General features: G+C 37.1%; 1 protein-coding gene across 11 annotated transcripts in view; it reads left to right on the forward strand.

Annotated features, from left to right (window-relative positions):
- Positions 1 to 12,300, forward strand: part of SULF2 (sulfatase 2) — a 137,338-nt gene that overhangs the window by 98,928 nt on the left and 26,110 nt on the right. For 10 of the 11 annotated variants that reach the window (XM_048963267.1, XM_048963261.1, XM_048963259.1 and 7 more), the window contains 5 exons: positions 784 to 953; positions 4,949 to 5,099; positions 6,761 to 6,936; positions 10,511 to 10,639; positions 11,591 to 11,647. In XM_048963267.1, coding sequence (XP_048819224.1) covers positions 784 to 953; positions 4,949 to 5,099; positions 6,761 to 6,936; positions 10,511 to 10,639; positions 11,591 to 11,647 — 683 coding nt within the window. Of the gene's footprint in view, positions 1 to 783; positions 954 to 4,346; positions 4,415 to 4,948; positions 5,100 to 6,760; positions 6,937 to 10,510; positions 10,640 to 11,590; positions 11,648 to 12,300 lie in introns of those variants that run through there. The other variant, XM_048963268.1, reaches the window with a different exon arrangement.

Genomic DNA, 12,300 nt, shown 5'->3' on the forward strand with positions numbered 1-12,300 from the left:
TGCAAATTCTTTCAGATTCTCCAACAGGAATTACTCTACTCCATTTTTTCTTTTTCTTTTTCTTCTAACTTTGAAAGTTCAATTTCTAGTCCTGTTTGCATTCACAGTATTTCCCACAGTACAGTACAGACTGTCTGCAATGCATATAGTTCCAGCAGGTGCCAGAATATGTGTACACTTACTAGAAAATATATTATCCATATCTTACAAAGGGAGTTTTCTAAATTATCAGTGATTAATTTGATAGAGGTGTATCTCTATCAGATTGTCATTGTACCTGTAATATAAAATGACATTTTCAGTCCAATCACTCCAGCATCTTCTAGGTTTAGAGATTTCTGGTTCAGAGGAAGATGAAGGAAAATTAACATATATTTGCATTTGAAGAGCACGTTTGTGGTGTGATGTTGGACTGCACACCTTCAAGAAAATTTCAACATCAAAAACCAAATAATTTAGTTTGTATTTTTCCTTTAATTTTTCATTTCTGTTTCATTAATACCTGGTCATTTTGTTTAGTATTGTGATCTTCACGGTGAGAAGAAAGAGTCCCATTTGAGCTTCTTCATTGTCCTTCATTTCTGTTGTTTTTCATTTTTCTAGACAGTGAAGAAAGAACTATTTGGTGTATGTGTTAATGTCTGCAATTTACCTCCTCCTCTTTCCCTTTCTGAGCTAAGTAGCTTCCTTTTTCCTGTTTTTTATGATGCCTCCCCTTCACATTCCACCCCAACATGAAATTATTTTTGAAATATCTCATTATACCTTTCCTTCTACTTGCAGGATTATCTCACTGATCTGATAACCAATGACAGTATTACCTTCTTCAGAATATCAAAGAAGATGTATCCTCACAGGCCTGTTTTGATGGTTATAAGCCATGCAGCTCCTCATGGCCCTGAAGATTCAGCCCCTCAATATTCACATCTCTTTCCTAATGCTTCACAACACATGTAAGGAAAAATAAAACCCTGATATTTCAGGTTCAGGAGTATAAATTTTGGGTGATTTTTTATTTATTTATTTTTTTTTTATTTTTATTTTTTAATACTCTTGGCGTAACTTTGTCACAAACGTATAGGAAGAGGTTTTGGAGATTTTTTGGGGAGGATCATTCATGTGGAATCCCTTGGACAGTATTTTGTAGCTATTACAAAAATCACATAGTATGCATTAATTATTACTTCTATTTTTATATCAAAAGAGAGGCTGCCTGAGACTGGCAGTTTCTGAATGAGCTGGTATGTCCATAAATGATGCTGTACAGTGTTTTGAAAACAACTGAAGTCATCAAAACCAGTATTGTCTAGTTACCAAGTTAAAGTTTTAATAAGCTCCAATGCAGTATCATGGTGAGATAGTTCTTGTTCATAGCTATGCATGTACAGCTCTGTAATTCTTCAGTATAGAATTTTTTCGTGCTAATAAATCAAATTATTCACCTCAGTTACCTTTTAGCATAACTGCAAAAAATCAGTATTTTTCTAATTCGTGTCTTTGTGCCTTCATTGATGTTCATCACTTGTAAAAACTTTTTTTGTTGTTGTTTTTTTTTGTTTTTGTTTTTGTTTGTTTTTTTTCTTTTGAGCGGAATTCTGTTCTGTTTTGGATTTGTGAAGGAACTGGTAACTGATTGAAATAATCAGTTGGTAGCTAAAGCTGCTCAGGACTAATCCAAAGTCCAGAGAAATCCATTTGAGCCTTTTCACTTCATTTAAAATGGAGTCAAAGAGAAAAAACCTTTCCTTATTATCTAGCTGCAGTGGAACTTAGAATTGTATTTCTTAATTCTGTGCTGTGCTAACAAAGACAGTTCTGAAGCATTGGTGGGTCAGTGCAAAGGAATAGAAGGAAGGCCTGCAATTAAAAATATAAGCTACATCTATTTTTCGCTTGTTTATGGTGTAACTTCATTTTTAGATAAACAAGGTTTATCTTTGTGATTATAAAATAGTTACATGAATCTATTTTTAATTGCAGGTGATTCTTCTTGCACTGATGACAATTATACTGGAAATACTATTTTTGTAGAAAAATATATATATAATATATATATGTATATATAAACACCAAAGCATAGAATTGTATATGTTTTCTGTGCAAAGAAACTGCCAATCTGATTTTAAGCACTTTTCATTTAATTATTTAAAAATAATTGATCTTCATCAGCTTGGTTTTAAGATTAAATTCAAAAATGCAGAATGTGCATCATTCCCTCACTGTATACATAGATCAGTTCTCTTGTTTCCATTCTTCCTTCTGTTCCCACATCCCAAGGGAATCTCAGTGACAGATAATTCTGCCAATGACAATGTATGCAGTTCTCACTGTTTTGTTGTATTCTGGACCCAGCAGAGAAAGATCAGAACACTTTGTATGAATTGCCCTAAAGCAGTAACATGAACAAAGTCATTGCCCAGCCCTGAAACCAGTGGGCAATACACCACGTAGCATGGCTTCGTACCTCTGCTTGTGTCAGCACCTCTGAAGTCTGCATGTGGATCCTTAAGCTGTAGCCACAGAGAGATAGTGCATCCAAAATGCAATGCTTATGCTGGGCACATTGCACTGTTTAGCATTGTTAAAATCCATGCTGCTAAATTTTTATATTGGCTTAGACTGACAATCAGTGTGTTCCTTTGCTTGAGATCCCCAGTACTTACTTCTGTTGCTAATTTATGCTGTTGTTCTCATGCTTCTATTGTTAGATATACTAGCTGGCATGAATATTGTACCCTACGCTGCAGTCACTGTCCTTTTTCTGTACAACTCCTGTTTGTGTGCATTTCTGGTCTGATGTGAAATTTAGCCTCGTCAATCAGCATTCAGCAAGCAAATCTGTAGGCTGCATGGCCAGTTCTCATTTTTTGCTGCTTGTACTGAGGGCTGCAGAGAATGCCACAGTTTGGCAGTTTGACAGCGATCAGAAATGTTATCTCTATAGAGGTTACACTTTACCACCCATCTTTTCCAAGGTCAAATGCAGTCAGGCTTGGATTTATCATCTGAGTACACTTGAAGAGGTTATCTTAACCAACTTCTAGGAATGTTACGTTTGTGTATTTTTCCTACAAGACAGACAAATCTGTTAAGTGTAAGAGAGTTACATTTGTAGTAATCAAAGAAAATCATGGGCTTTGGTTGGATTAAACAGCGGGAGGTTTCCAATCAGCCAGGAAATCACAAAGTAAGCTGAAAAGGAGTGTGCCAAGCATTTTTGATTCATTCTGGGCATCACATAGCAACAGTTTCCATAACTGTCAGCATTTTCAAAGGAGCAATGTCATTATTTCAGCCACAGTAACATTCTGAAATTCAAGAGGCTATTAACAATACACAGAGAATAAACACCAGCCCTTTCCTCCCTATATGAAGAAGCTTCCATTTGCCACCTACGCACATTTTTCAGATAGCATCTAACAAAGGTTTTCTGCGTAGAACATTTCACTGTCGGATTATTAATTTCATATTTATGTAAAAACTTAAGATTACCTGTCATATGCAAAGATACATTAGAAACACTAACTTCAAGGAGAAGTTTCAGCTTATGTTACTGTTGTTTATCTTAATAACTTACCCTGCTGCTCTGCTGCATACACAAAAATGACAGTGTAGGTATTTGCCAAGCAGGAGCTGAGTTTGTCAGGAAATTGTGTTTGGGAAGAAGAAAGTAGCTGAGTATCTGCTATTTCTTTCCTGTATTACTGTGACACCTTCTTAGGTTGCGCTTTTGCATAGAGTGAGTTTATTGTTTTGATTGAAAAAGAGAGACTCAGCAAATCATTTAGGAAAAGTAATTTCTAATATTTTAGAAACTCTACCTGAGATGTGTGTGAACCAGGACATGAAGAAACTAACAGATGTGGTTCTTAGTCTTAAACAGTAAAAAAAGCTTTTAAGGGATATTTATGGTAGATAAAAATAGTATTTATTGTAAATATAAGCTACAAATATAACTTTGAAGCAAGTTGGTGATACAGAGTCAACACCATGATAATGATGTACCAAAGTAAGTCTTTTACTTAGATTTGGCTTATGTAGAATGATATAATTATGCAGGAAAGAGCAATTTCTGAAACAGCTAACTACGTGAGATAATGGACTATCAGTGCTATTTCTCCTCATCACTTTGGTGGTTACAAGATTATGAGTATTTGGAGGGGCTGTGAGATTCCAGGAGGATATTGATTCCAGCTCTTGGGATTTTTACAGGAAGTTGAATTAATCTGGTTTTAGTTTGAACTCACTGGAATTTGAAAGTTTCTTATGATTGCAAATGACTTAGTGGCTTGAAAGTATTGACAAAATACAGTCCTATTTCCCCTCACTCCTGCTTTTTTTGGCAGGTCTTTAAAATCTGGCTATATATCCACTTCTGCTTGCCATGAGCTCACATGCAGTTTGATACCACCAGGTAGGGTGCATCTGCTGCTCTGGGTACATGAGTGCTGAAGTCTGAAAGTAGCCAGTCATGTTAAATTGAAAAAAGCTGATTAAAAAAAACATACTGGAAGCTTCTCAACATGTTTTATAGTTATTGTTAAACAGCTTGCACTGCGCTAATGTGGGCAGAATGAAAGCAAAGTGATTAATTACATGAGTAGAAAATAAGCAGTAGTACATGCTTTTTGACCTGATAACATGTCCTAATACATCCCAGTTGTGAAGTTAGACTTCCGAGGGTGGTGTCTTGGCCTTGAAAAGTATCTGTGTTAGTCTGATGACACTGCAGAAACAATGTTTACTCTTTTAATAGGTTTTATTCCCCACGGAGTTTTCTCCTATCTCCTATTAGAACGTAAAGAACGAAACACCTGAACTCAATATTTTCTTGTGTACCTCAGAGAGTGAGTCCTGTAGTATTGATGAAATAGTAGTTATTGTTACACATTATGTGTGTTTTTTTTCTGCACTGCTAAAATAGTCTACTTTTCTCTTTGCTTCTCAGCACTCCTAGCTATAACTATGCTCCAAACCCAGACAAGCACTGGATAATGAGGTATACGGGTCCCATGAAGCCTATACACATGGAGTTCACTAACATGTTACAGAGAAAGCGCCTTCAAACACTCATGTCTGTGGATGATTCTATGGAGATGGTAAGATTAACCATCACTTTTTGGGTCAATATGGGTTTGTTTCTTGAGTTAAGCTTCAAAATGTGATGCATATGAAGGTAAGAGAAAAAGGACTTTTCAGTTTTAAATAGCTGGGTGTTCCAAGTCAGCTAATTTGTTGCTGTATACACATTACTGAAAACAAAATGTTAATCTAAACTTTAAAAATATATGTTCTAATAGTGCAAAGCCATCCTACAGCCTGTTGAAGATGTATATGTGACAGTGGACCGATTTTGGTGCTGTAACACAGGGTTTCTGGGAGAACTCAGAAAATTAAAACAGGTTAAAAAAGGAACAATCCCATGATAAATCACACCTAGGATGTTAAATGCTAAAAGAAAATAAGAATATAGGTAGATTTCTATTTTCTTTTAAATCTGCTTTATATAACAGTGGGAACTTTGAACTGATATATCTGAATTAGCTAATAGCTACTGTGAGAAAGAGTGGGTTTGTTTCCAGTTGTAAGAAGGCAGATTTAAAGGTGTTGCAATTTTCTGCTTATCTCTTGGCATTCTTTATCAAAATGGTAGAGCATAAAATGAAAGTCCTGGAAGGCGAAGATGAGGTTATCTGGATGCCATTGCATGAACTTGTTAGTAATGACTTATAATTTCTGATTCAGGCAAGTGTGATCTCTACTCCAGATTAATGAACCTGCTTAGATACATCAGATATCAGTATTAGAGATTATCTATTTTACTGTAAAATGGTTTGACTTTGGATTAATTTCATATGCATATTTACTGCAGGAAAAATTGGTTGGGTTGTTTGTAGTTGTAATCCCCAAATTGGTCTGATCTTTTCATCTGAATTCTATCTAACAGTCTTTCAGTATTAAAGAAAGTGAAAACAGCAGCAACAACAGGAAAGTAACAAAAAAGAGTGGGTTTTTTTCAGTGCTGTTTTGTCTTGAAATGTGTAAGACATGACTTAAAGCTTCACCATTCTAGGACCTTGGCAAGTGAAAATAGTACATAAAAATTGATCTGTGGTGCTCATGTTGGTGTATTTCATGTGAAGATTCTCATATAAATCTATAGGAGCAACCACAAATAGAAAATTAAGAGAACATGCTATGTTAGTTCTCTAGTGAAACTGAGTGGTGTTTATCTGGAAGAGATTTTGCAGATATTCTACATAATGAGAACTCATTTGTCTGAAGGCAAGATTGTTAAGTGTTGCTTAAAGAAGTGTGAGATGCAAAATGCTGTCATTTTATTAGAATTGCTTGCTGACAGGAAAAGATAAAGGTGGAGAGAGAATTTCAGAAATGCTCATCACCTTGAAACTCTCATCTCTGTTATCAAAATAACATCAAATACAAAAATGTACTTAATGCTGTTTTGACAGTTCTCATGCAAAATGCTGAACCCAAGCATTTTTGAAGCTATGAGATGTTAACGTGTTTACCTAAAAACAGAAAATGGGCATTTGCCTTGTAATATATAGCTGCAGTATTCAATCAGTACATTTTTTGTAGTTATAAGCTATTTGGAATAGATCAGTGTGATAAGTCAGTGACATCCAGGGTTGCTGTTATTTGTAAATTACACACAGACTGAAAATTATCTCCCATATCCCTATATAGTACATCTCAGTGAAACAAATACTGTGGGTTTTTTGCTTTTTTTTTTCAGATTTACAACACACTGGTTGAAACTGGTGAACTGGACAATACATATATAATATACACAGCAGATCATGGTTATCATATTGGTCAGTTTGGGCTGGTGAAGGGAAAATCGATGCCGTATGAGTTTGATATCAGAGTTCCTTTCTACGTCCGAGGGCCAAATGTGGAGGCTGGGTCCTTGTAAGTTCTTCTCTATTGTGTGTGCATGTGTATATGTAGCTACCAGAAAAATTCTTTGTGCATATCTCTGGTCATACTGACCTGGCATACAAGTGGAGGCACAAAATTCTGCATGTTCTGACTGACTTCCTGCTCATCTGTGGCAGCAGAATAAGTCTGTCTTAGCTAGCAGAATTGAGAGCACGTGCTGGTATAACAAGATCAAGCAGTTTTTACAGTTACCTTTTTGGTTGCATAGGTGTGCAGCACAAGGCTTTTGTGGCTGTAGTTGAAAAAGCCACTTGGAATTGGGTCTGTTGTAGAAAACATTTGTGAGTCTTCTTTTGAGGAATGCAAGTATTACACACATCTGTAATATTTTCAAGGTGAAACATGTATGGTATAACGTTCACTGCTACAGTAAATTATTGTTGCCAGACATTAATTAAATCTCCTACTGAAGTCATTTGTTTCAACTTATGAAGAAGAATGTATGTAATAGTTTATCCACAATTATCATCCACAGACTCCCTCTGGTTCATCCTTTGAGATTACATGGTTAGTGTTGTTTGTCGGATTCACACAAGCATGCCGAATATGACTGTTAATTAAATTGGTAGCTTTGATCAGCTAAGAAATTATGTAAATACACTTTCTAAGCATTTATTTCAGTAGCAAATATTTGCACTTAAGTAATGATTTTGGACAGAGTGCCATAATTTGCTGCCTTTTATTTATATAAATGTGCATGTTTTAGCATAATTAACACACACAGTCTTCCACACACCGTTTTTTCATCACAGCAGAGGAATGTGTTCCAACACATCATCCAGTAGCAAATAGTTACGAATAAACCTTGTTCCATTTACTAGTTAAATTCATTGATTCAAATTATGAGTAGGGACAAAAATGTTAGATTCTGTAGATGTTGCAGTGTGTATATGTGCTTACTGACAGTAGTTCTGCATGTGAAATAAGCAGTTCTCGTAGTTAAACTGAATGTTAAGCGTGATTTCATTTTTAGCACCAAGTGTTCAACTGCTGATTTCAGTTGAAGTTGTGAAGTACTGAAAATCTTCGGGGTTTTTATTATTTGTTTGGTATTGTGTTCTTATGTTTTTCCCCTCCCCTCCGTTTACTGAACAACTTTGTGAAGCACAGAAGAATGTGAGTGAGTAACGTTACTGGGGAAAGAGGAGGGAGTGCATTTTGTAGAGAAATAGAAGGTTGATCTAATGGAAGGTGACATAAGGGAGAACTCATGAGTTCGAGAGGAGAGTAAGGAGAATTTAGAACAGAGAAGACTAGGAAGAGAAAAAGACACAGGCAGGGGAGCGGGAGTGTTCTGAAGTACAAAGATCTGGGTGGCCAGTGAGTGCATCCAACACTTTGTGACTGATTTCTGCCCTAATCCAGTACTCTGCCAAAAATAATGCTATAAAATTCTGTAAATTGGATAAGAAACAGGTAAGGTTGAATCTTGTGAAAGTCTTGGTGTACTGGGATGACTTTCAGTAATGTTAAATGGTAAGAAGAGTTGCACTGTCAAAGCTGCTTCATGGTTCCAAATTGGGTGAGGGGCTGCCTGCACAACACACTGGATTGTAGGGTAGATGGAATAAAACATACTCCTCCAGCCCTGAAGATTTGTCTGCAGCAGCAGAGACTTTCCAGAGAACTGGATTAGCCTTTTGCAAACTTGCTTTATTTCCCATCAACTGCAGGTTTTGGTCTCAATAAAGCAGTAATGCTAGTATGGCCAAAGTGGAGTAAGCTGCAACCTGCAGTGCTTGGGGCCAGCCAGTGCTTGGCTGCACTGGTCCAAAGATCTTCACACCTGGACTCATAAAACCTGTAAAATCTTCCCACTGAATTTTGTTTTTGAGTGACCTGTAAGGATGAAAATATATTTATTTTAGAATCTGAAGAGTTAGTCTGATAGAGTCTGGCAAAGCAGAGCCCATCACTGTACAACAAATGGGAAGAAAAGGATAAAATACCTTGGAGGGGAAAATATATCAGATAATAAATTGATCTTCCTTTACAGCCTGATTTTCTTTGAATTTTACAGCCTCAATCATTCGTGTTTTCTGTGGACTTTCTTTTCCCTGCAGAGTAATTGCCATGACTCCCTTTTGATACCAACGAAGATTTAATAGCATTCACTGTTGCAAGTCATTACTAAGTTCTCATTTGTATTACCAAATATGCTACACCACAATTATTAGTAATTAAAATCAAATTAGGTACATCAATTTAATTCATCATCTTGTCAGTGCCTGTTTGCTTGCTTGTTCAAAAATGCAGTAATTTTTAAATGGTGTCTCATTAATTAGTGTGAGTTTAGCAGCTTTCTTCTGTCTTGTACTTTCAGCTAAAATTTTGCACTGACATACATGTGTAGCAATCCATCTGGTCCTAGTCCTTCTTTTGTGCCTGTGGTTCATAGCACAGTCATTCTTTATGTTCAGTGCTGTAGAAGATTGTCTCTATAGCAATATGTTCACCTTCTCTTTTTTCCAATTTTCAAAAATTCCCTGCCAGCCTGTGTATTTGTTTTTAAAGAAATAGTATGCAGCTGATAAACCATGTATAATGTTGTGAATAAGACAGCTTCTGCACAGAGGTATTTGAAATAAGCTTTTAAGGTGCAACATAGACCTTGAGCTCTTCAGCAGAACTCAACCTGTAATAAAAGCAGGTTGCATGATAGAACGCTGGTCTGTACAGCTAGATGCTGGGACCCATGAACACACTCATATTTGGCTGTGGCATTTGAAGGGATTTGGAGATGGGAGCTGTCTGTACTGGTCCAGAGTTGATGCCAATATTGGAACTGAATTTTGAGTGAGTTTAGGTTCAAACAGTGCCCTGTTAACTGTGGTGGCTGAGAAGCATGTGCCACTGCTTTGCTAAAAAACAGGGCATGGCAAATACGTTGAAATTTGGGGAGTCTGTGTTTGCAGACAGGATTCACAGGATAGCTGTGAGTCTGGGGAGGCTATACTATTAAACGTCTTTAACTTAAATGTTCTCTTTTTTATGCTTGGTCCATAATTGCTTTCCCACTTTGTCACACACACCATATTAGCAGCAACTTTCAGTTATTTGCTGTATTATCTGGCAATGTATTTCTCCTCATGTTCTTATCAGAACATGCTTACTGTGATATGAGCTACAGTACGTACTTCCATGCCATTTTTGAAACAGATAAAGCATGTGTTGACTGCCAGATTTATTTTTTAATCAAGTAATCAGCATATTTGGCAGACTCTTTGATGCTGTAAAACAATGGTATCCAAAGCTCTCTCATGTTCTGAACAACTTTTGAACCTCTTTTGCAATAATTAACTGTGCCGTATGAACAACTTTACATTCTCAAAAATGCTCTGTGCTAAAGTTTTAAATCTTAGTATTAATCCCTTTTGAGGTTGCACAACTTATCTCTGTCTTGCATATTAATTCCTTACATGGAATTTCATAGCATTTGCATCACAAAATAAGCTTTTCTAGATCCATGGTCTGTGTGGAAGAGCTGTAGTTGCTTGGTGTCATTGCACGTACTTTAAATCACGTTCCTATACATGTTTTACAGGAATCCTCACATTGTGTTGAATATTGATCTCGCACCTACGATTCTGGATATTGCTGGATTGGATATTCCATCTGATATGGATGGTAAATCTATTCTAAAACTTCTGGATTCTGAGAGACCAGTGAATAGGTAGGAGAAGAAAACGTGCATGTAAAAATGTATGTGCTTGCATGGAAATTAGAAGAACTATTCATCAACATGCAGTGTATTTGAAAGAAAACTAGTAAAACTACTATCTGTGAGTGCAGTATTCATAGGAAAATCTAAAGATATTTGATGTTACACTTCTGACAGTTTTCATTTTGACAGATTCTGTCAAATTTGCTGTATGGCACATGTGGCATCTGGATGTAGTAAAAGTAAGTGTTAGCAGTGAGTGAGCCACTCAATGTCTTCACTTATTTGAATCATAGATTTAAAGTATTTCTGTGGCATCATTTGTAGCAGAGCCTTTCATTTTGAGTAAACTGTAGAGAATTGAGTTGAAAAGGTTGGTTGCGTATCAGACTGCAAGGGCAGGCCAGCATTCAGAATTACATATTTGAGTCCTTCCAGCAGTACTTTCATTGGTAAAAGAGAAGGGAAGAGAGAATCGGATTGGATGGCTGCTAGAGAAAATCAGCAGCAGTATGAAAGAAAAAGGAAAAAAGGAGATTTGCTTTTGTAAGTAGTGGGATGGAGACAGGGGGAAGGGGGAGAAGGAGCCAGCTGCTTTAGAATAGGATACTTTGAGGGTGGTTAAGAGTCCAAACTGGGTTCAGGAAATCCTGACTTAATTTGGAATCCTTTGTGATCAAGGACAATTCGGTTAATCTCCTGTGCCTTAAAAGTGCTTACATTTAAATAGGTGTACTCTGTGAATCTGTTGTGGATTTTGTCCCTGTGAGAACAAATCTGTGCTGTATTTGTTCATGATTTGCACTGGAGAGGCATATGTGCCTGCTTCATAAAGCTGCATGTCCCCTGAGAGGTTATTGTGCTTCTCCTCTGAACTGGGGGTGGGAGAGGAAACTGGGACATGATTTGATCACTATTCGTTGTGGAAATAAATTGTTTCTTTCTCTCCTCATCTCCTACCAGGTTTCATTTAAAGAAGAAGATGAAAGTGTGGAGAGACTCATTTCTAGTGGAGAGAGGGTAAGGAAAGTGTTAATCACAAAGCTCAATCTTTTTAAATAGAAGGATACTGAGTAGGCAGAGCCAAAGCAGCACTCTACTGCAGACCTAAAGCCATTATCTCTGCCAGCAGGAACACGGCTGCATACGCTTAATGGTAGTGATTGTGTGCTAGGAGGGGATGTATGGCCTTTGCCTACAGCCTGCATAAATATGCTATGGAGTGGGGGGAGAGGAGGTTTAGTTGGACTGGGAGATGGGAAGACATCTCATTTTCCTAACTGCTACTCCCCCCACCCTCCTCCTTAAATCATGGAAGTAAGAATAATCTTCTGTGTCTCCGTGTTCGTCTGCTGGCCATTCCCTCTGTGCTCTGCCTTTATAAGTAACATTTGACATGAAGGTTTTGCAAAGTGCAGCCATGCAGTAGTGAGGAGGATATGATGGACTGTTGTTATTGCCTTGTCAGTCGGATGTGCAACACAGTGTCCCAGTTCTGTGTGGTTTTGTATGCTCCCTGAGGATGACATAAATAATGAGTGTGTTATGAGAGATGATGATAAGGACTAGTTTCTAGTGAGCTATTAAGTTTTGGCCACTAGCAATGCTTGGGTTCTGGCAGATAGGGTACTTCTCTGGGCCTTTTTTCAGTAAACTGTATGCATATCTTAGAG

This window comes from Lagopus muta, chromosome 16 (genome assembly GCF_023343835.1).
Source record: "Lagopus muta isolate bLagMut1 chromosome 16, bLagMut1 primary, whole genome shotgun sequence".
Lineage (NCBI taxonomy): Eukaryota > Metazoa > Chordata > Aves > Galliformes > Phasianidae > Lagopus > Lagopus muta.